General features: G+C 41.9%; 1 protein-coding gene across 2 annotated transcripts; it reads right to left on the minus strand.

Moving 5' to 3' along the window:
- Positions 1 to 47: 47 nt before the first annotated feature.
- ATP6V1D (ATPase H+ transporting V1 subunit D) lies at positions 48 to 22487 on the minus strand. Of its 2 annotated transcripts, XM_064571200.1 has the most exons (10): positions 22277 to 22487; positions 17493 to 17610; positions 12117 to 12344; positions 9756 to 9835; positions 7977 to 8044; positions 7225 to 7269; positions 6001 to 6104; positions 5411 to 5477; positions 3751 to 3829; positions 48 to 2461 (listed from the first exon to the last, which is right to left on the minus strand). In XM_064571200.1, the coding sequence occupies exons 1-10, from the start codon at positions 22315 to 22317 to the stop codon at positions 2320 to 2322; spliced, it is 972 nt and encodes a 323-aa protein (XP_064427270.1). In that variant the 5' UTR covers positions 22318 to 22487; the 3' UTR covers positions 48 to 2319. The 2 variants fall into 2 exon arrangements, with proteins under 2 accessions (XP_064427270.1, XP_045757013.1); XM_045901057.3 differs by lacking the exon at positions 12117 to 12344 and having other exon boundaries at positions 1781 to 2461; positions 22277 to 22474.
- Positions 22488 to 22689: the final 202 nt, after the last annotated feature.

Here is a 22689-nt window from a genome sequence, read left to right on the forward strand (position 1 = left end):
TTGGTCTGCAAGTTTTTGCCAGAAATAAGTCCACTGGAACCTCTGCGTGAAACATAAAATACCTTTTAATTTATTCTTCATGGTGGGGGAGTGCCCCCTATTGGCACAGACATAGGTTCTGTTTCCTTGTTTTAAAAACGTTTTATTAAAGATAGCGTAACACTGGGAACTTAAACATCTTCTAGGAAAAAACGTATGTAATACTTGGGCAAATTCCACTTATATGCAGCCAAGGATTTGCGGGGACAAAGGCTAGGGATGTGAGTTGACAAATACATAACATTCACTTTTCTACTGTACCACTCTAGATCTCCCAAAGGAGGCAATCATACCAACAAAAAGGGTCACACGTACACACACATCTGGCTTTCTATTCATGATCATTCCCTTCCCCTATGGATCACATCACCCCACGCAACAAATTTGGTTTACAATTTTCTTCTGATTTCTAAGTTAACGATATGCTAAAACCATAAATTCATCGCAGTTTTGTAGGGAGTTTAGCCGAGGCCAATAAAAAAGAGCTTTAAGAAGCCACAGGAGAAATCTAGATGCTTCTCTGGCCTCGGCGGGTGAAGGTGAACACTGAATTTACCTAAGTGAAAAACCATTAAGTAATCTGGGCTCTCATACCCTTCGAGCTATTTTTTGCCTCCTAGAGAGGCAGAACATACTGCTTAAGAACCAAGGCCTGCATCCTAGCTCTGCTGTCTGACCTGTCAAAGCCTCAGTTTCCTCATCTGTAAAATGGAGAGAACAGTACTTACACCTCACTCCGGTGTTGGGAGGATTAAATATTAAGCCTTGAGAATAGGTAACATTGAACTGCTTAGGAACTCACCTGTTGGTTTTCCAATCACTACTGAAGTTACTTACAGAATAAAACCTCCGATTCAAAACAGGGTTTGCCAAAACTCAGCTCCTCCAGGACAGGCCTTAGATCTTACCTTTACCCAAAGTTTTAAATATAGGGGAGGCAAGAAAGGTTAGAAGGGTATAAAAACACTGAAGGTAGACTGCCTGGATTTAAATCCCAGATTCACCACTTTCTAGCTTTTTGACCTAGGACCAATTACTCCAGCTCCTTGGGCCTTAAAGTTTTCTTCTGTGAAATGTGGGATTAAAATAACAAGTATATCTTATGGTTGTTGTGATAATATAAATAAAACACTTGAAGCAGGGCCTGGCACATAACTAAGATTATTCTGCAGCAGGTATTAAATGTTCGCAAAATTACTTGGTACTTTAAAAAGCCTATGCTTACGATATCAATTGACTTAAATACAGTACTCATAAGCCAAGTGTTAACAATTTTACCCAAAACTGTTCCATAGCCAGTCACCTCAGAAATGCCCAGGACTGGGTACAAGAAAGCCTGAGTAAACATGGATGGCTCACCAAATCAAACAGCACGAAAAAACCTCAGTCAGCTCCTGATATGGCCACTCAAATGCCTCATCTTCCTATTTAATGGAAGACAGCAAGTGTTACTGCTTATAAAAAGTTACCTTATTACTTACTCTCAGATGAGAATTTTTTTTTCTTAGATTAGGAAAGAAAGTATTAATAACCCCTCTTAACTCACTGGCATGTTTATGAATACCCCAAAATTCAACAATCATCCCAGTAAGCTTATCAGGAAAACACGTACTATGAAGGGGCAGGGGGAAGGAGGAGACTCTCCATGTCCTCCATGTCTGCAGAGGAAGCTCTAACCCATGTGCCAATCTGAGGATAAGAACGTGACTGATAGTAAATTAAAAAAAAAAAAAAGGAACAATTCACTTTTAAATCATTTTACTGTTTATACCATAATCACATTAAAATTGGCAGAACTCTCATGACAGACAGGACAGAGACCTGTCATGCAAGGCAAACTGAAGGTTTCATAAAGCTGGAGAGAAGTACCAGGGTCCCAAGGATGGCCGCAGCGATCTCAGACAGCAGTGCCACGGTGTCGGTGTAGGTGGGAACACAGGCGGCCACAGCCATAGCTGGCGTGAGGCCACGGCTGCTTCCTAAGGGGGATTTCCTAATATGCTTGGTAAGCAGATCACTTGAACAAATGTACAAGGAGCAGGGTACTGCTTCTGCTGAATAAATTCTACAGGTTCCTGGGTAGGGGCTACAAATCTCATGTGATAAATGGTTGTTGAATTAGGATTGTGCAAAGGTAGTCCCATAACCAACATCCAGGGAAATTTTACCACCAGTGAAATTCTTAGGCCAAAAAATAAATAGCCACACATACCAAACCTACACACCGTGAATTAAAATGGTGCCATGTTAGAGCTTATGAAAGAACCAGAGCGGGAAAGATTATTCAAACAGAAGATCCTCATCCTTCTCTTCAGCCAAAAGATTAGCAGGCTCCATCACCTCACCAGCTGCCCTCCGTTGCTCCAAGTCCTTCTCAGATTTTTCCTTAAGGATCTTTTTCTTCTCCTGTATTTTCTTTAATCTGTAAAACAAAAGGAGGGAATTTTCTGAACACTGTTTCAGTTCTAAGTATATCTGACCTCTGCTAGTTTTGTAACAAGGATCATAAACACCTACAAACTAGAACAAAATTTTACTTTTATTTCAATTTCAGTGATCTATATAATCCATTTTTAAAATAAAGATTTGAGGTAGGATATACACATTTTAAGCTGATAATGGACTTTGAAGGGGTGGGGGGAAGGGAGACTATCCACGTCCTACATGTCTGCAGAGAAAGCTCTTTTTAGAAGACAATCCCATGTGCCAATCTGAGCATAAGAATGTGACTGATACTCTTAGCAGTAAATTTTTTTTAAAAAGTTCCTATCCCAGACTCAAACCTTGAAATCCATCCCTTGATAATGGAACACCTTTCAAGCATCAGACATTTATTAAAATTTTGAATCAGTTTGGATCACCACAATCCTGAATGTCACTGAAGGACAGAAACACAATAACCTTTTATAATTAAGATTATAAATCATAGATGGCCACGTCTTCCCTGAACACAGGCCTTCACCTGTCTCCCACCATCTCTGAACCTGACACACTGACCTCTGTATACTACCTTTTTAGTATCTGTTGTCCCTACCAGCTCCAGTTGTTCATAACCAATTCATGTACATGCCTCACTTCTCTGAAGACTGTGCTAATTCTCGAATGGTATGATTTATATTATTACATAATGCCCCCAAGTACTTTATACTTTCTCCTGGAACATGTTCACCATGCAATACATAGTTGTTGATTAATTCCAGTTTCTTTTTATGAGGCAGACACCTGATCTAAATTATTATTTCATTTTAAAGAATCAAGTCTGTGAATAGTTTCTCCTAAGGGCCTAACTTTTTGGAGATGCCATATTTTAAATATATGCAAAACTTGGCATAGATTGGTCTCCAGAGCCTTCGCCCATATTATGTCTTGCTTCTCATTTATCAGAATAAAATGAAGGCGGGGTGCCTGGGTGGCTCAGTCGTTAAGCGTCTGCCTTCGGCTCAGGTCATGATCCCAGGGTCCTGGGATCGAGCCCCGCATCGGGCTCCCTGCTCAGCGGGAAGCCTGCTTCTCCCTGTCCCACTCCCCCTGCTTGTGTTCCCTCTCTCGCTGTGTCTCTCTCTGTCAAATAGATGGAATCTTTAAAAAAAAAAAAAAAAAAAATGAAGGCTGTGCTAATTCTAAAGAACGTAAGCCAACAGTCTCTCAGCAAACTGAGCCTTTGGAATAGGAAAAACAAAAAAGGATCAATAATTGCCAATTCCAACAAACCTATAGAACTCTTCTCGCTCTCTCTCATCCAGCTCTGTGATGATATAAGCAAGGGTACGTTCAATCCGGGGAATGATGACTAGGGTTTAAAAAAATACACATATGAGAACTTCAGACCTTTTTTCAAATTGCCAGTGTTCATTTGTGTAACATTTTCTAATTGTAAAATTAATCTACATTTAATGCAGAAACCTTAGGAAACAAAAACAAAAAATAAAAGTAAGTATAATCCAACTACCCTAAAATAACTACTGTAAATATTTCGGTATATGCCCTTCTAGTGTCCTTTCTATGGACAGATAATATACACAATATATACAACACAATTCTGTGGACCACAATACACAAAACACTGAACATACTGAATTTATATGAATATACAACACTGAACCACAGATGTTATTTTAAATATAATCACAATCCCTGTTAAAAAGCAGATCAAGCAGAGAGCATGCACTAAGTTGAGTTTTAGGTTAGTCATAAGGTGCTGCTTTACAGAGAATTTGCCTATCTGCTTCTAAAATGTGAACTCGTAGGGGGCGCCTGGGTGGCTCAGTCGTTAAGCGTCTGCCTTCGGCTCAGGTCATGATCCCAGGGTCCTGGGATCCAGCCCCACATCGGGCTCCCTGCTCAGCAGGGAACCTGCTTCTCCCTCTCCCAGTCCCCCTGCTTGTGCTCTCTCTCTCTCACTCGCTCTCTGTCAAATAAATAAAATCTTTAAAAAGAAAGAAATTAAATAAAATGTGAACTCGTTGGGTGCTGGAAATATCACCTTACCCACTCTGTTTTGCTTGCAGTTCCACTTACAAGGTCTGGCACTAGCAACTGGTCAGGAAGTGTGTGTTGAGTTTTTAAAAATGAGGTAACTTCCTCTTTAACACTGAGAGTGCAAAATAACTTCTTTGCTGTTCAAAATCTGTTCCTTTCTTACCTTAAAATTGAGTATTTCTTTAATGAAAATAGAGTTTCTTTAACGGAAAGTATCGTGCCAACACTAAGCACAGTTACAGAATAATAAGAGATGGAAAATAAATGCATCAAATGGGAAAATGTTTAGGAATCAAGGAGAAGAGCAGGACATAAAGCCTACAGGAAAGGGATTTAAAGTTAAATACTTAATGTGTTTAAAAAGATCACTGAATCACTGGAAAGAACTAAAGAAAACACTAGGGCTTTTAAAAATTAGTTTTGTGGAGCGCCTGGGTGGCTCAGTCGTTAAGCGTCTGCCTTCGGCTCAGGTCATGATCCCAGGGTCCTGGGATCGAGCCCCACACTGGGCTCCCTGCTCGGCGGGAAGCCTGCTTCTCCCTCTCCCACTCCCCCTGCTTATGTTCCCTCTCTCGCTGTGTCGCTCTCTGTCAAAATAATAAAATCTTTAAAAAAAAAAAAATAGTTTTGTCCTTTATTCATGACCAGAAATGAACTAAACACTTCAGAATTTTTAACTTAACCATTCCCTTATGTATATGGACTTGGGGGGGTCACACAACTCTTTAAAGCACTTACTACTAACCCCTTCCCGTGCGGCTGCCCCACGCTGCCCTGCCCACTGGGGATGGGGCAAGGTCTTACTCCCCTTGCGGTCGGTGCCTGGATCCCATGCAAACGTGGAGCTGTGGACAAGGGACGAACAAAGAGCCTCACAACAGCACACACTCACCGTGTTCAATGGCATTGACACGCCTGTTGGTTATCTTAATGGCTTCATCCAAAGTGACAAAGGAGGTCTAAAATAAGAGGACAAATTAATAACTTAAGCATGAAGTTTTCCTAATCGTGTCCTTTCTGGCTTTAAGCAGACTGCTTGGTTTGGAAACCAAGGCTACATTTCAACAATTTCCATAGAACACTATTTCCAGGCTATTATAATGAGTTTACTTCAGATTCGCCTAAAGTTATAAAAATGGCAAGGGGAGAGAATCAGGCACGATGACATATTATATACATGAACTGGCCACAAAGGGGAAAAAATAGCTTTCATGCATAAACTGTTATATTTGCAGTTAAATCTGGTATTGACCGCTGCCGTTCTCACCTACCAAAGAGTACAAGTCTACCGATGCGCACACGTTTCGTTAGTCATCAGTAGGGACGCTGGTGCGGAAACCACCATTTCAGAAATCACAATGTCTCTGGTTCGTGTCCCATAAAATCCCGGGAACAGCCTAAAGCCCTAAGCGCGGGACCCTCTCAGAGAAAGGACCCTCAGGTACCCACGCGCGGCAGGGGCTCTCCGGCTGCTGCGCTTACCTGAAGCGAAGCTAGTTCCACCAGTAACTCCACTGCTTTGGCGTAGTTCCTCTTTAATTTCGCCAACTGCTCGCCACCTCGGGCTAACCCAGTCAGTTCATAACCTGAAAGAACCAGTCAGGCAACATCTGTCATTACCGGGTAAATAACCTTCCCCACAAATTTCCCCAAAAGAAGTCAGACTAATACCAAACAAGGAGAAACGAATTCACTGACACCAGGCTAGGCTGCACAGTCAGTATGTTTGGTTTTTCCGATGTGAGGTTTTAAGCATTTGGGTTTTTTTAGTTTTTATTGAAAGTCCAGCTAAAATACAGTGTAATATTAGTTTTAGGTGTTCGGAATAGTGATTTAACACTTCCACGCAATACCTGGTGCTCTCACAAGCGCGCTCCTCACTCCCTATTGCCTATTTCACCCCTGCCCCCCCACCCCCTCCCGTAACCATCAGTTTGTTCTCTACAGTTAAGAGTAACAGTGATCATGTTTTTCTTCCCAAGGAAACTATTCTAAATATAACTATAGGAGAAGCTTTTAACCACTGGGCCCCACTGCCTTGGGCGTGACACAGCCTGACGCCCACAGTACAGTACCGTTCCCTAGAGGGGGGCTCCCTAGCTTGCTCCACTTCTTCATCTGAGCTACAGTAAACACTCTCTGTGAACCAGTGGAAGACGAGCGCCAAAAACTATTGTTTCTATGAAAAAAAGTTGATTACTTTGGAAAGACTCCATAAAGATGTGTTACTACCCAAATGCTATCAAATTAGGAAACGCTAAGACAATTGTAAAAAATTGAGAATGAGCTATAAAATCTAGGAAGATTTAGCATTCAGATTGCATCACAGAGTCTAAGACCTTATTTTACTTTATAGAAGCTCAAACTGGAAATTATAAACAATGCATTATGGGTGTAGTTTATGCACAAAGACAACACAGAAGTCTAATTAGTGGATTCATACTCAAAGGCCATGGGCTTGCACATTTTTTTAATAGCAAATGACTGTTTATGTATTTCTAGGTTGAAATAAAATATTTTAAGACATTATAATGTTTTTATTAACTGATTAACTCTTGTCCCAACTGTACCGTATAAGAAGGATGCTAACACTGGAACCACTAAACTCTAAGAAAGTCCATGCAGCACCAATTTTCCAGGAAAAGGTTCATTTAAAGAGGAATCTGGAGAACGCAGAAACATACACTACCAAAGTGTCACACTTACTGTCAGTTCCTTCATGGTAATGTTCAAACACTGGCAAAGTAACACCTGTTAAACACAAACATGTGGATTCACAAGCATGTCCATGAAGTACTGTTTCTTGATCACCCTTGTTCCCTGTGTTTCTTTTTCAGCAAATACTCAAAAGTCAAGAGACTGTCTGGAATTTAACTGGTTTCAATGAATGAATTTAGGAAGCTGGTACCTTAAGTGTCCATTCCTATTTAATAATCAAATTATCCTGAGTAATAAGAGATCAAGCTGTTACAATTATTTTTCATTCAGCTTTGAGGTATATGTAAAATGCAAAAAAAAAAAAAAATTGCACATACTTAATGTATACATTTTGATGAATTTAGATATATATATACACCCATGATACCATCACCACAATCAAGGTAATAAACATTATCACCTCCAAAGATTTGTGTCCCTTTTCTTGTGTGTACGTTAATACTCAACACAAGATCTACCCTAAGTTTTTAAATACGCAACACTGCATTGTTAACTATAGGCACTACATTGTACAGCCAATCTCTATAAAGTATTCTTCATGTATAACTGTAACTTTATCCCCATTTCCCCCACCCCCATCCTCTAGCAACCACCAGTTACAAAGATTTTAACATGTAAAACAAATCAATTTATTCTAAGTAGAAGAGATTAATTAGGACATGAAGATCTTGCCGTATAAACAGGTTAATTTTTAAAGGTCATCTTTTCTTCCTAAGGATTCTGAAGGGTTGAAAAGTTACCTGCTACATTATCTTTCTTAGCTCGGATCTTCACTTGGGCTTTATTTACATTTTGGATAACTGTGGTGCTGCAGAAAAAGAAAAGGCCTTGATTTAGTTGAGATTTTAGAGTGAGAAATAAAACTACAGGGACCCATCAGGTAATTTCAACAAGGGTGAGATAGCTCAAGTATGTTTTGATAATTGTCTTTCCAGAAAAAGGAAAATCACTGCTGCCAGAGGAAGGTCTCAGAGAGCAAAGAATGAACCGTAGGAAAACGAATGATTTTAAAGTACACAGACTGCTTGAGTTTTCAGTCAGGCATGTGGTGCCACAGATGTGACTTTAAGGATTTTTATTCAGCCAATGTAATTTAGAGAAAACTCCTGGGGCGCCTGGGTGACTCAGTCGTTAAGCGTCTGCCTTCGGCTCAGGTCATGGTCCCAGGGTCCTGGGATCAAGCCCCGCATCGGGCTCCCTGCTCTGCGGGAGGCCTGCTTCTCCCTCTCTCGCTCTCTCTCTCTGTCAAATAATTAAATAAAATCTTTTTAAAAAAAAATTTTTTTTTAAAGAAAACTCCTTCCTTCTAGGTTTGCTGTCCAAACCTTCTAGATTTGGCTAAGTAGGTGTTCAATTCCTTTACCCCGGAACCTAATTTCCATCTGGTTTTGTCTGACTCCCCAACCTGTTCTTATCATAAAGTGTTTTCACCATAACCACCCTAAAACGCATTCACATACCACTTACATACTGTTGATTCCCTCCTGCTGCTAGAACACTGGCAAAAATTAAAGTCCATCTCTTCAAGAGGCCTTAAGCCCCTGTGGTTGTAAGACCTGTCAGCTAATGCTCCTGAATAACACAAACTAGGAATGGAGACATCGTATCACTGGGTAAAGACAACTAAAATAAAAAATCCTGAAAACAGTTTCCACCTCTGTCCCCAAATAGCCATCTGACCTCAGGAAGGCACTGAATTTAAAGGGAAAATAACAGGGGCGCCTGGGTGGCTCAGTTGGTTAAGCGACTGCCTTTGTCCCAGGTCATGATCCTGGAGTCCCTGGATCAAGTCCGGCATCGGGCTCCCTGCTCGGCAGGGAGTCTGCTTCTCCCTCTGACCCTCCCCCCTCTCATGTGCGCGCGCGCGCTCTCTCTCTCTCTCTCTCTCTCTCTCTCAAATAAATAAAATCTTTTTAAAAAAAAAAAAAAGGGAAAATAACAATGTTTGCCTGGTTTACCACACAAGCTTATCTGGGGAGAATCACACAACATGACTGGCAAAACCCCCCTGTAAAGCAAAAACTAAACCATTTTACATGCTTTGTATATAAAGCATATTTGATATGACAAAACTCTTAGAATTCATGCCCTTTAAACCAATTCCATTCTCAAACTTATCCTAAGGAAATAATTCTACAGAAACAAAAATATATATGCATGAAAATGTTCATGGCATCTTTTCTAATATTCTAAAACTCTGAAAATCAACCCAAAAGTTCACCATTAGGAGAAACAGTTAATAAATTATGTACATCTAGAGAAAGGTTATACAGCTACGTGAAAATAAGATGTTTAGGACACAATGTTAAATGAAAACAGACTACAGAATGTTAAGTATACTGTGCCTACAACTCTGTACCAGACACGTGTGTATAATAAAGACACTGGTGTTAGGGTCATATAACCCTATCATTTGTCTTCAGTGCTTAGATGTTTTATCATTAACAGTAACTTTTAAGGGAAATTATGAACATGAAAGCACTGTGACTTTTTAAAACACCCCATTAAGTTCTTCTTACCTGAAATCCCCTGCTGTGAACTTGGCCTCAGCAAGTGAAAAGGCAGCTTCTCTCATCACTTCACCCATCAACATTTTAGTCTGGAAAAGCATAAACCAACAGCTGATTCAACTCGTTTTGTACAAGGAAAAAAACATCAATATCATGTTCCTTTAATAACCAGTATTTTATACAAGGTGTGTCTAAAATATTGACTTGGTAACAAAAATGGATATCCAATTTTGCTTGAACAGTTTTGGTTATGGTCACTAACAGTGTTGCAACACCATATATTTTATAATTAAAACATCAGAATAAAGACATTAAGAAATAGAAAGTGATCTTTACTAAAGGACCTATCTTATTCCTGCATGGGTCCATACTAATGTGCTCAAATTAATCTCTCAAATTCACCGCAGTGCAGTGAAAATCTTAATGGCATAGTGATTCTAATATAAACCTGGAATATTTAATGTTTGAAAAAATCCAACAATCTTTTTGAAAGAAAAAAAGCTGGGGCAGGTAGGCAGAATTGCCAAGTATTTTTTTTTTCTTTTTAATATTTTATTTATTTATTTATTTGAGAGAGCGAGAATGAGAGAGAGAAAGAGAGCACATGAGGGGGGAGGGTCAGAGGGAGAGGCAGACTCCCCGCCGAGCAGGGAGCCTGATGCGGGACTCGATCCCGGGACTCCAGGATCATGACCTGAGCCGAAGGCAGTCGCTTAACCAACTGAACCACCCAGGCACCCAGAATTGCCAAGTATTAAAAATAAGGAAATATATCCAATATGGGGACAAATAAGTCAGTGAAATGTAATAGAGTTCAGAAAGAGCTGCAGGTCTCTATGGAAATTTAGTAACATAAAGAGACCATTCAAATGGCCACCCACTTACAAAATGAGCTTGTCCCTATCTCCTTACATCACATACTCCAGAAATTCTTAAAAATAAAACTTAAAAAAAAAAAACTATAAAACACAGAATACTTTCTTAATCTTTTTAGGCCTTCCTAAGCACTATATATAACCCAAAAGCCACATTAAAAAAAAAAAAAAAAAAGACTAACAGATTTGACCAAGTATTTTTTTAAAAAAGTTAAAGGCCAGAGGGAAATATTTTTAGTATTTTACACACTAACTAGAATATTTGTAGAACTCCTACAAAAAGAAAGAAATTCACCAAGAAAATCAAATTACCCATAAACATGAAAAGATGCTCAACCTCACAATCAAAAGTAATACAAATTAAAGATACTAATTTTAGGGGCATCTGCGTGGCTCAGTCAGTTGAGTGTCCAACTCTTGATTTTGGCTCAGGGCATGATTTCAGGGTCGTGAGATCGAGCCCTGCGTCAAGCTCCGTGCTCGTCATGGAGTCTGCTTGGGATTCACTCTCTCCCTTTACCCTTCCCTTGGCTCACTCGCTCACTCTCTCTCTGAAATAAATACATCTTTTTTAAAAAAATGAATAAAAATAAAAGACACCATTTTAGCTCAATAGATTGGCAACAAATAAAAAAGACTGACACCCAATTAGGGAGAATCTGAAAGAATAGATCCTCTCACTAATCATTTGGTGGGAATGTAAATTAGTATTATAAAGTTGGAGAACAATGTGGCAATTATCCATCAAAATTTAAATGAATAGGGGCACCTGGGTGGCTCACTTGGTTAAGCATCTGCCTTTGGTTCAGGTCACGATCTCAGGGTCCTGGGCTCGAGTCCCACATCAGGCTCTCTGCTCAGCGGGGAGTCTGCTTCTGTGCCCCAAACCCCCCACTCCCACTCATGCGCTCTCTCACTCTCAACTAAATTTTTTAAAAACCTTTAAAAAAATGCAAATGACAGATCCTGAAGATTCTAAGACTTTCCAGAGAAATGCTAGCACACACACTGTTAGAAGGTGGAGGAGGAACAGTATAGTATCCTCCAGAGGGAGAAGGCACTCTGAGTCGGAAAAACAGTACAAGCCACTCCATACTACTTACACAGAGTTTTACTCCAGGTAACCTACCGACAGGGAGGGATCGGGAAGACAAACAACCCAGGCAGCTATACAGCTGCTCTCCCCACCCCGTTCCCTGCCAAGTCTGCATCATAACCACTTTTATAGAGCGAGGGGGCGTGGTGGGGAGGTCACAGGGTAGTTACGTAACGTGGTGGTACCCTCTGTGCGCCAGCCATCTCTACTAGCTGCGTCAGCGGCACCCTTGGTACACCACTTAGGAAAGATGAGAACAACCCTTCCCACCTTTCAATTAGGGCTAACATTAACCTCCATGGGGCCCAGAACACACAGCCCCACGGAGTCCCTGTGTGGCATGAACAAGATGGAGGAGCTGAAACGGGAGGCAGTGTTGTCAGCACTCCTACACTCTACCCTCGACATCCTTCCGGCCCGGATCATCTTCTCACGCCATTCTTCCGCAAGGACCATACAGCCAGGTACTGGGAGGTGACCTGCATCCCTGTACCACAGCAGCAATATGATTATACTTCTAAGACCAGAGAGAATACTTAGAACTGTGGTTCCCCAACAACCCAGTAAAGAGGTCCTTTCCACAGATGCAGCAGTTAGAGTGACTGTAAACTTCGGTGTAAGCGTGGCCTGTAACAAGATGTTTCCAGACACAACAGAAACATTAACAATGCAAGGTTATGGGCTGTAAGAAATGTCTTACAAGCAATAGATATGGCAAATCTTCAGTTAGCAACAACAGGGTAGTGGTTTCGTCCCCATGAGGTAATATATATCATCCCTGGCTTTGGTATTTTCCCTGGGAGATGAAACCATTTATTTTGCTCCTTAAGATCATCAGAGGATGTATCTACGTTGTACATACACAACCATACTGACAACCCTACCTCCACACCAAGAGTCAGAGGTTCAGAAGCAGTTCTTTGCATGTGCTGGGCCCTGACCAATATATAATGAAGGGTTAAGGATACCAGATGTGAGGCCTTGCCCCAAGGGATTAGGACACCAAGCCACCTGGAGGAGGCATTCCAAGTCAATTTCCAAGGAACTTGTAGTCCGCCCAATACACCCCAGGGTATGGCACGGTGACCATCACCTGAGGCGGTACTGGAGGCAGTCCTTGTCAGCAGCTTGTAGACTGAAATATTTTATTTTCTTTTAAAGATTTTGTTTATTTGAGAGAGAGAGACAGTGACAGAGATAGTGACAGAGAGCGCAAGTGGGGAGGAGAGGAAGAAGCAGGCTCCCACCAAGCAGGGAGCCTGACGTAGAACTCGATCCCAGGACCCCGGGATCATGACCTGAGCCGAAGGCAGACGCTTAACCGACTGAGTCACCCAGGCGCCCCTGTAGATTGAAATATTTTAAAGGCAAACATAATCTTTTTACTATTTGCCGAGTAGTTCTGGGACCTCAGTCAGTGTCCCGATTTACGATGAACCCACTCTGCTACATCAGACAGAATCAGCATTTCCTCCAGGAGAACTTGTGCGTGGCCTAGAGCGTTTGCCTCATAACTGCCTGGTAGTGTGGATGGGGAGTGAGCAGGGACACAGGTCATACTTGGACAGCTGCATCAGGCTCAGGGCATACTTCCCAAACACCTTCCCACGGCTCTACTCCCCACAGAGCTCTATTTAGTATACCCCAACCGGGGCACCTGGATGGCTCAGTCGTTAAGCATCTGCCTTCGGCTCAGGTCATGATCTCAGGGTCCTGGGATCAAACCCCACATCGGGCTCCCTACTCCGCGGGAGGCCTGCTTCTCCCTCTCCCACTTCCCCTGCTTGTGTTCCCTCTCTCACTGTGTCTCTGTCAAATAAATAAATAAAATCTTTTAAAAATAAATAAATCAATAAATAACATACCCTACCCTTCTCTGTGCCATCAAAGCATCCATGCTGTCAACCCTTACAACACTGCCCAGCTGCAGTAGCCAAATCAATGCGCACTGGCTCGTAGGTCAACATAATCCATACCACTCTCAATTCTGCCCACGGACTACTTTGTTTAGTTTTTTCTTCAAACCAAAGTACATCAGAATCCAGCCGAATCGCAGAGGAATGCCAAATAGGTAGGTTTCCCCTGCAACTGCCATCAGTATACTATGCATCCACCGGAGGCGAGGCTTTCCCTTCCTTTACTTAGGGGAAGGGAGGGACAATGTCAGCGACTCCTGGAAGTTGGGTTGGGTCGACTTAGGTGACCGGCCCTATTAATGAGTATAGCTCATGAGATAGTGGGTTGGTTATTTACAAGTGCTCCTCCACTGTAGGTAAGCATGTTATTTCTAGAAGGTGCTTCCCTGGGCATAGGCACACTTAGGTTTGCTGAACAAGTCCTTAATTCATGCCATCATAGGCAAATCAGCACTCATTCCTTCTGTCTGTTGCAGTGCAAGATACACAGCCAATAGTTGTTCTTCCATGAGACTACACCTGGTTTCTATTCCCTTCCATAAATGAGACCAGAAATCTAACAGGATCCCACAAGCCCCAGCCAAGCCCTTCTAGATAAAAATTTACATCTAATTCACAACTCACACCTGGCATTAATACCCCCAAGGTCCATACTTGTTTTACTGCCATTTTTGCCCTTAAGATAGCCTCTTATTGGAGCACCTCAGTTAGTTAAGCGTCTGCCTTTGGTTCAGGCTGTGATCTTGGGGTCCTGGGATGGAGCCCCATGACCTCAGGCTTCCTGCTCAGCTGGGAGTCTGCTTCTCCCTTTCCTTCTGCTCCTCTTCTCCCTTCTCATGCTCTCTAATAAATATAGCCTCTTATCAGTTTGCACCCCAATCCCATCGGCTTACCCTCCTAACCAAGGCATTTAAAAAGTCTTAATATCTACTCTATTGCTAGATAGGGAACAAAAAGTCTCCAGTAACCCAATAAACCAAAAGCCTGTAATTCCTCTACCATTTTAGGGACTGGGAAGGCTTGCATTTTACTAATGACTGTCTCTGACATCACTTGTCTTACTTGACCAGATGATGCCCATGAACTTTACCGATTAACCCAGCCCTTGGATCTTGTCGGTATTTACCTTCCATAATGCTTAGCAAGACCAAATTGGGTTGTCTGAATTTTCTTTCAGGATCCTGTATAAAATTAGATCTTGCCATAATTGTTTGAGAGACCTCAATGGGCCCCATTTCTGCAATTTTATCACTGGGAGAATCCTTTGTTTTTCCTGTTTTTCAACCTATTTCCCTTATGGCGGATTCTTTTGGTTTCCCTTACGTCAGCCACCATGGTAGCAATGGACCGATTAACCATAGGGGCAAGGACAGATACTAAGTCCCACACCATGCCCCCGTGGCTGACTGTAATATAAGGTCTTCAAAAGAGAAAAGTAATTCTTTGTCTAGATCTCTAAAATGCTAGGTGTAAATGGCAGGTTTCATTCCCCGTTCACACAGAATTTCTTGTAGTTCTTCCCTGGAGATCAAGGAACATACCCCTTTTAGGCCAAGTTATCTTAATTCTAGCATTTATCCAATCAAGTTAACTAAGTGCCTGAGAAGTTGGAAGTTGGGTTGGGTCGACTTAGGTGACCGGCCCTATTAATGAGTATAGCTCATGAGATAGTGGGTTGGTTATTTACAGAAGCCTCTCTGTGTGCTTCTCACCATAGTAAACTTCCCCTCTCAAAGCATTTATCAGACCTCGCTAGCTGGTCCATCTCTCCGTTAAATTGTGAGCTCTTAGGCAAAACTGGCGATGATTCACAGTTCTATAAAACCCAAACCTCCAAGAGGATACCCTCTTCCCGGTATCCCACCGTGGCAACGCCCATGCTGCCACCCCTTGTCGGCCGCCCTGCCTAAAGCAGCTGACCTGTTCCACTGAGTCAGTGGCAGAATACTCATTCCCTCACTGTCATACCCTGACTAGTGGGAATTTTTTCTCCCTCATCCTCAGGCAAGCAGGTAGCCTGGGGCTCTGTTTGAATCAGAGGGCGTGTCTATATATCATGTTCCTCCTCTAGGACAACCTCCTCCTCACCAGAGTCATCACCCCAGGGATCCCAGGCCTCTGGGTCCCCACTCTCCTGAGACATCACAGTTCTCCCTTCAGTGTGCAGCGGCTGGCACTCACCCTCTCTACCCTCCCAAGCCCGTAATTCCCAAGTGTCCCTCCTGCTGTTGGGGTTCCTCCAGACACAGCATCCCGAGAGGAGGAACATGTGGCTCACACATCCCCTTCCAAAGCCAACACTTCTCCGGTCTGCAGTCTGCTCCGATTCCCGCCCTATTCCCGACTCCCCTCCCCGGCACTTCACCAAGCACACACGGAGGTCCAGCCATGCTGCAACCGCTGGGCGGCGGCTCTCCCTTCTCCTCTCAGGCAGGCCTTCTAACCCCCTGCTTTCATAGAGCGAGGGGCTTGGGGGGGCGGTCACGGGATAGTTAGCTCAAATGGCGCCTCCTGCGCGCCACTCTAGGGAGGGTCAGAACAAAGCCTTCCCGCATTCTGGTCAGGGCAAACATTAACCTCCATGGAGCCCACAACACACAGCCCCGAGGAAGGTGACAGTGCAGCCATGAACAAGAGGGAGGGCCAAAGATGGAGTCAGTGTTGTCAGTACTCTTACACATACACATAAGGACTGAAGAGTACTCTCCCTCACTAAATAGTAAAACTATGCATTCATCAACAGAAAAATGGTTAAATTCCATTATCCATTCGATGGCATTCCACACAGCTGTTATAAAGAAAGAGGCAGATCTATGTATCGATGTAGAAAGTGGTCTATACTCTGCCAGGGGGAATAGGCAGGAATTGAATTATATAATGTATAACAGCTGCATGTTACTAAAAACATCCATGATGAAAGACAGACAGAAAGACTATAAATCAAAGTGTCACAGAGAACTCTGGGAAATGAGAAAGGTAGTTGGGAGGAGGAGGGGAATAATCTTCATTTTTTAAAATATTTCCATATTCACATTCCATTTACCTAAAAAGCACTGAATTGAAACATACTATGTGCCAGCACTGTTCTAGGCACAGGAAATAAGTGCTGAAAGGATTAAGTCCCTGCTTTCACAGAACTAACACTCTCTAGTGGGGGCAACCAATCAAACAAGAAAATATGCAGTAGTACATGCTATGACAAAAATAAGGAAACATGGGGTGCCTGAGTGATGCAACTAGTTAAGCGTCAGACTCTTGGTTTCACCTCAGGTCATGATCTCACCATTGTGAGATCGAACCCCGCGTCTGGCTCTACACTAAGTGTGGAATCTGCTTAAGACTCTCTCTCCACCCTCTCCCTCTGCCCCTCCCCGTGCTCCTGCTCTCTTTCTCCCCTCTCTCTCTCAAATAAATAAATCTTTTAAAAAAAAAATAAGGAAACAAGACAGAGGTAAATATAGTGGTCACTTCAGATTGGGTGATCAGGGATGGCTTCTCTGAAGAGACCAGAATGATCAGAGGAGTAAATCATAAGTTCTGGGAAAGAACATTTCAAGCAGAAGAAACAGCTAATGAAGGTAATGAAAAGGTCCTGGAGGAAAATGGCAGGGAGAATGCTCCAAATGAGGTCAGAGTGGCAGGCAGGGGCCAGATCGGATCAAGTGGGGCTTGGCAGGCAAGAGTAATGAGCCCATATTTTATATTAAATTATCGGAAACTTGTTACAGTCATAATGGTATTTCTACTTCTGAAAGAAAGAAATTTAATTAAAATAACTTAAAAATTAAAATGCCAAAAGCCATGCTGGATTTTCCTTAAATATCTCTAAAATAACTGTTCTAAGTACAGTTCATTCTACCTCTATTATCTTCTTTAGGATCTGTCGAAATCGAAGAGTTAAGGCATCAGATTTTTTCTTCAGGAGGTTTCGACCTGTCTGTGCTCCTTTTAATCGAGCCTTCATGATGGTCTGTGCCCTATATAAACAAAATTAAAAATATTTATTCCCACTGTTTAAAAAACATAAGAATACTTCCCCCAATATAGTACTAAAATTATGCTTTACTCTTTGATGTCATGAGAATAAGAATATATAGCATCTGTGCTGACAGTTATAATTAATTGGTTTCTCAATACTGTAGATTTCCATTTTCAGTGTTCCATAAATAAGAAGTTCATTTATTTAAAACAGAAATAATTCTTTGACCAATATCTGGGAAAAGTTATTTATTAAATCATAATAAAATTTATCAGGAGTCCTACTTTATGATGCCACCATAGCTAAAATATTTATTTGATTTGCAAGTTAAGATAATGTCTGTGTTTCCATTATAGGTGTATTAAGCATTTTTAAAAAATCTGTCCACTAATAAATATCAAAATTTGAAATGCACTTACCTTCAGGACCAACAATTCCACTGTGAGGAATTTATCCTAAAGATTTACTCCCACATGTACACAAAAATATATACAAGGTTAAGGATGGGTACTCCAGACTTGTGTGTAATAGCAAAAGGGTGGAAACCAGCTAAATGTTCCATAAATCATGGTTCACATAAAATGGAACAATATGCAGTCATAAAAAAGAGGAAGGTAAAAGAAGAATATAATCTATATTATATTCTCTTACTCATGCAAAGTAAGGGATAAATATGCTTATATTGATACAGAGAATACTTCTAGAAAAGATTCACAGAAACTGCTAACAGTTTCCTTTGGGAAATGGGACTGAGTGGAAAAAATGGATTTACTTTTTACTGTATTTATAATACTCTTTTGGACCTTCTCTAATATATACCACAACCAATAATTACTTTTTCTACTAAAAGTGTGGCAATAAAGTATTTTCATTTCATCAGACAAAATCCTACTACCAATACTTTTATTTACTTGTAAATGACTCAAGGAACCAATGACACATATTTCTGAAAAGTGACAAACTACAGAACTCTTCTTACCTCTTATTCCAATCTTTTCCCATTAGAAACCCCAATACCAAAGTCAAGAAAATAACAGCAGAAATTGACATTTCTGTTCTTGCTACCATATGCCAGATAAAATTTAATAAGAAAAAAATAGGAAATATGATTTAACAATAGATTGTATAATGTAGATTCTTAAGGTGATTTGTATAAGGGGATATAATTTCATATGACCGGTGTTATAACCAACTGCAAAATAGCATGTATTAATGGACCTTTGGGTAAATTCTTAGATTTTACTGAAATCTTTTACCATAGGGGAAAGGTTACTGAGACGATTCTATAGCTGGAATAAACTTTGAACATTATCTTGAAAATGAGACTTAGAAAAATGAAACACTTTCTCCCAGTCATTCTAGGAAAAAAAAAACAAAAGTGATTGAAACACATTTCTGACTCCAGTTCCTTGCCCAAGGCTCAAACTAAACTCAAACCTAGGCCCACTGTATCCCAACCACATGCCACACTGCCTACTACAAATAGCATCAGACGAACAGTCCTCTCTTTGAAAACTACTATTAGTAGTTGAATTTGCACTGACTGGCCTCATTGGAGGTCTAACCAAGTGAAGCTGGTTCAGTTTCCAGCCTTAGCTGGAGCTATCCACTCCAATGTGTACATTTAGCATATTATCTTGTTAACACTAATGACCAGAATCTGGGCTCAAAGACTTGGATCAAATTTAAGTCAAATCCCAGTATTGCAGATTCAATATAGTAAAAAAGGTGAGCTGGTTGATAAAATTGAATTTACCATGCTAATTTTAATTTCCTCCTAGCTAATGGCACCTCTGTGAAATAAACACATTTTAATTCTTGAGACGTGAAGAGTGACTTGCCTAAGGGCTTACAGCCAGTATGTCATAGAACCTGGATTTGACGGACTCCTGTTTGCAAATCCTTCATGCTTCTTTTTCTTTTGCTTTCACTCTAAACTTGTTTTGTTCTCTCTGCTGCCTAAGTGGGAGACAGCCCCACTTCACAGAATAACACTGTAAGGTGGAACTGACACAGAAGTCACTAAAGTATTTTCTATCCTAGCTCTTAAAAAACCGACTCCTTTATAAGTTTTAGTGCTGCTCAGCACTAGGAAAAAAGTTCAACCTTCAGCTAGAACAATGACTTTGTTTCCAGCTGAATCAAAGACATCTGACTACATGACAAAATACCTGCTGCTAAGCCTTGGGGAAAATATTTAGAGAAGCAGTAACTTCCGGCACCTTATTTTCCTCTCAATCAGCAAGCTGAGTGCTCTCAAATAGCAATTTTCAATTTACAAACCTATTAGTCTTCTTGTCTATGCTCAAAGAAGTCCATTTTCACTTCTTAGTCTCAAAGTAAAAAAAAAAATGTTAACATTCTGACTACTATCAAAAATAAACACAGCCACGGGGCGCCTGGGTGGCTCAGTTGTTAAGCGTCTGCCTTCAGCTCAGGTCATGATCCCAGGGTCCTGGGATCGAGCCCCGCATCGAGCTCCCTGCTCAGCGGGAAGCCTGCTTCTCCCTCTCCCTCTGCCCCTGCTTGTGTTCCCTCTCTCGCTGTGTCTTTGTCAAATAAATAAATAAAATCTTAAAAAAAAAAAACCACACAGCCAGACATTAAAGTGGTGAAAACAGATTTTGTTCAGTAACCACTAACAGTAGCAGAAAAAGCTGAGCTCCATTCTGACTTGTGCAGAAGTGGTTGGGCATTCTAAAGGAAGAATAGGGAGAGGAGCAAAAGCTGACTCAAGAAGAGTCACAGAAGCAAAAAATTACAAAGGGCTGGTCACTGAAAATGACACTTGGCCAGCTATGTCTGCTAGCTGGCAATCATGGAAGTTAGGATTCTATCCTCCCAGAGACTGGGAGACGTCCATCCTTCCTAATAACTACATTTCAAAGAAATGGCTTTCTGATCCTTGAGAATGACAATTCTAAGTTGTAGGAGAGATATATATATTTCAAAAATAAAAGAAAGGATTCATAATTGTAAGCCATTTTTAGTGAATGCCCTAAGAAAGGGAGGTAAGGGGCCTAATCATCAGGTATTGGATAGAACAAACAATAAATTCTCCTGGAAGCACTGGGCTTTCTCAGGCAGGCATTTTAATGGGTGCCAGGGTCATTCAAAGAGCACAGCCTTAGGCCATGCTAGTTTGGTGGTCTTTCAGTGCAGACATTGGTTAGAGTCTGGGTCAAGTGCTGGGAGTTCTGGTAGCCTTAATCCTTATCTATTTTACAGACAGTGCCTTTCTCCACAACTGACTTGCTTCCCACCTAATAGAAACACCTGCTAAAAAATCAGTAGGTGAAGGTAAAAAATAAGCAAACAAAACCCCAAACCCTTTCATTTCATTAAGAGCTGCAGCCAACCTGGAAGAGACAGAAATGTAAGTCTGGGGTTTGAAAAATAATTCTTTTATTTTAGGCAATCTCAGATTCTCTGAGAAAAAAGTCAGGATGAAGAAAAAAAACCCAGAACATCCCCAAAGAAATAGGACCACAATCAAATATCTAAATGTCAAAGCCAAACCTGATTTTCTACTCCTCACTGGGGAAAAAAAAGAGAGAGAGAGAGAGGAAGTAGAAGAGGAGAGGGCAAATAACTAATCTTTACTTTCCACACATTGTTAGGCAAATTTGAGAAAACTACAAAACCTTTAAAAACTGGCCAGAGGTAGCTGGGTGGCTCAATCCGTTAAGCACCTGCCTTCAGTTCAGGTCATGATCCCAGAGTCCTGGGATTGAGCCCCGCATCGGACTCCCTGATCAGCAGGGAGCCTGCTTCTCCCTCTCCCTCTGCCTCTGCCTGCCGCTCCCCTTGCTTGTGCTCTCTCCCTCTCTCTCTGTCAGATTAATAAAATCTTAAAATAATAATGACAACAACAATAAAAACTGGCCCAACGCTTAAGGCGCTATGCTTTTTTTTGTAGACCTTCTATGGATTAATTCTCAAGACACTCTCTCCTCCTGGAGACAGCTCACATTTCGGTGGGAAAGATATGTAAACAAATATCCACTTTACAATTTGATGGGTGGTATTAACCGAGGTCTGTCTGAATGAGGCGCAATGGTGATGGAGCAAATGGACTGCCTCGAAAATTCAGGGGTATCTTCCCACCGCAGGTAACATTTCATGGGATCTTGGAAAAGGAGAAAGGGGATCCAAGATCAAATCTGACGTCCACGCTAGGGCAATTCGATTCAACCCCCAATTTGGCCTAGAAGCCTCTCTGTGTGCTTCTCACCATAGTAAACTTCCCCTCTCAAAGCATTTATCAGACCTCGCTAGCTGGTCCATCTCTCCGTTAAATTGTGAGCTCTTAGGCAAAACTGGCGATGATTCACAGTTCTATAAAACCACTACCCAGCTCACTAAGGGACTACGGGATGAATGACTCGATTGATGAATAAAGTCAGCGGTCCTCCGTAAAAACCAGCAGGCCGGGTGGCCTGTTCCTACGTGTTGGGATTGCTCTGTCCAGTATGGTTCCCTCAGAGGAATGTGTGAGGGAGCCGTCAGGGAGCATCGCCCCAGACTCACGAAAAGGGACGGGGGAGAGCTCAAGATCCCAGCAAACAAGGAACCTCGCTGCTGGTCCAGGGTATGCAGGGACTGCTGCTCGGGACAGGCGTTCAAGAACCTAGAAATGCTGGTGGACCCGTTCTTTTACTCACATGCGCGAGGGAAAGATTTCAATTCGGTCTTTGCCCGACATTCTGACGATGACAGTTTGGCTCGGATCTCCGGCCGGGAAACCGAGGCTACAACTGCCCCAACCACAGGGTCTTCCTCTAAGGGAGTCAGCTGGTTGTGTCACCTGACCTCCTCGCGTTGCTAAGTGGCAGCTGGGGTACGTATATACGCATTCTTCACTTCCGCTTCCTGTTGGCCCGGGGGGAGGGTGGGGGGGGAGGACAAGAATGAGGCGATGCCCGGATGTTAAGGCCTCGAACCCGGCACTGAACGGCCCCTCACTTCCGGTTCTCCTCCTAGCCCCTCCCCCTCCAGCTCCCAGGAGGCTGCGCAAGGCTCTGCACGCGCGGGGTGGAAAAAAAACAGGAGAGAAGAGTACACTCCTTCTCTTCTT

This window comes from Mirounga angustirostris, unplaced genomic scaffold, assembly GCF_029215605.1.
Source record: "Mirounga angustirostris isolate CCGP_5_RB_7025 unplaced genomic scaffold, mMirAng1.0.hap1 SCAF_9, whole genome shotgun sequence".
NCBI lineage: Eukaryota > Metazoa > Chordata > Mammalia > Carnivora > Phocidae > Mirounga > Mirounga angustirostris.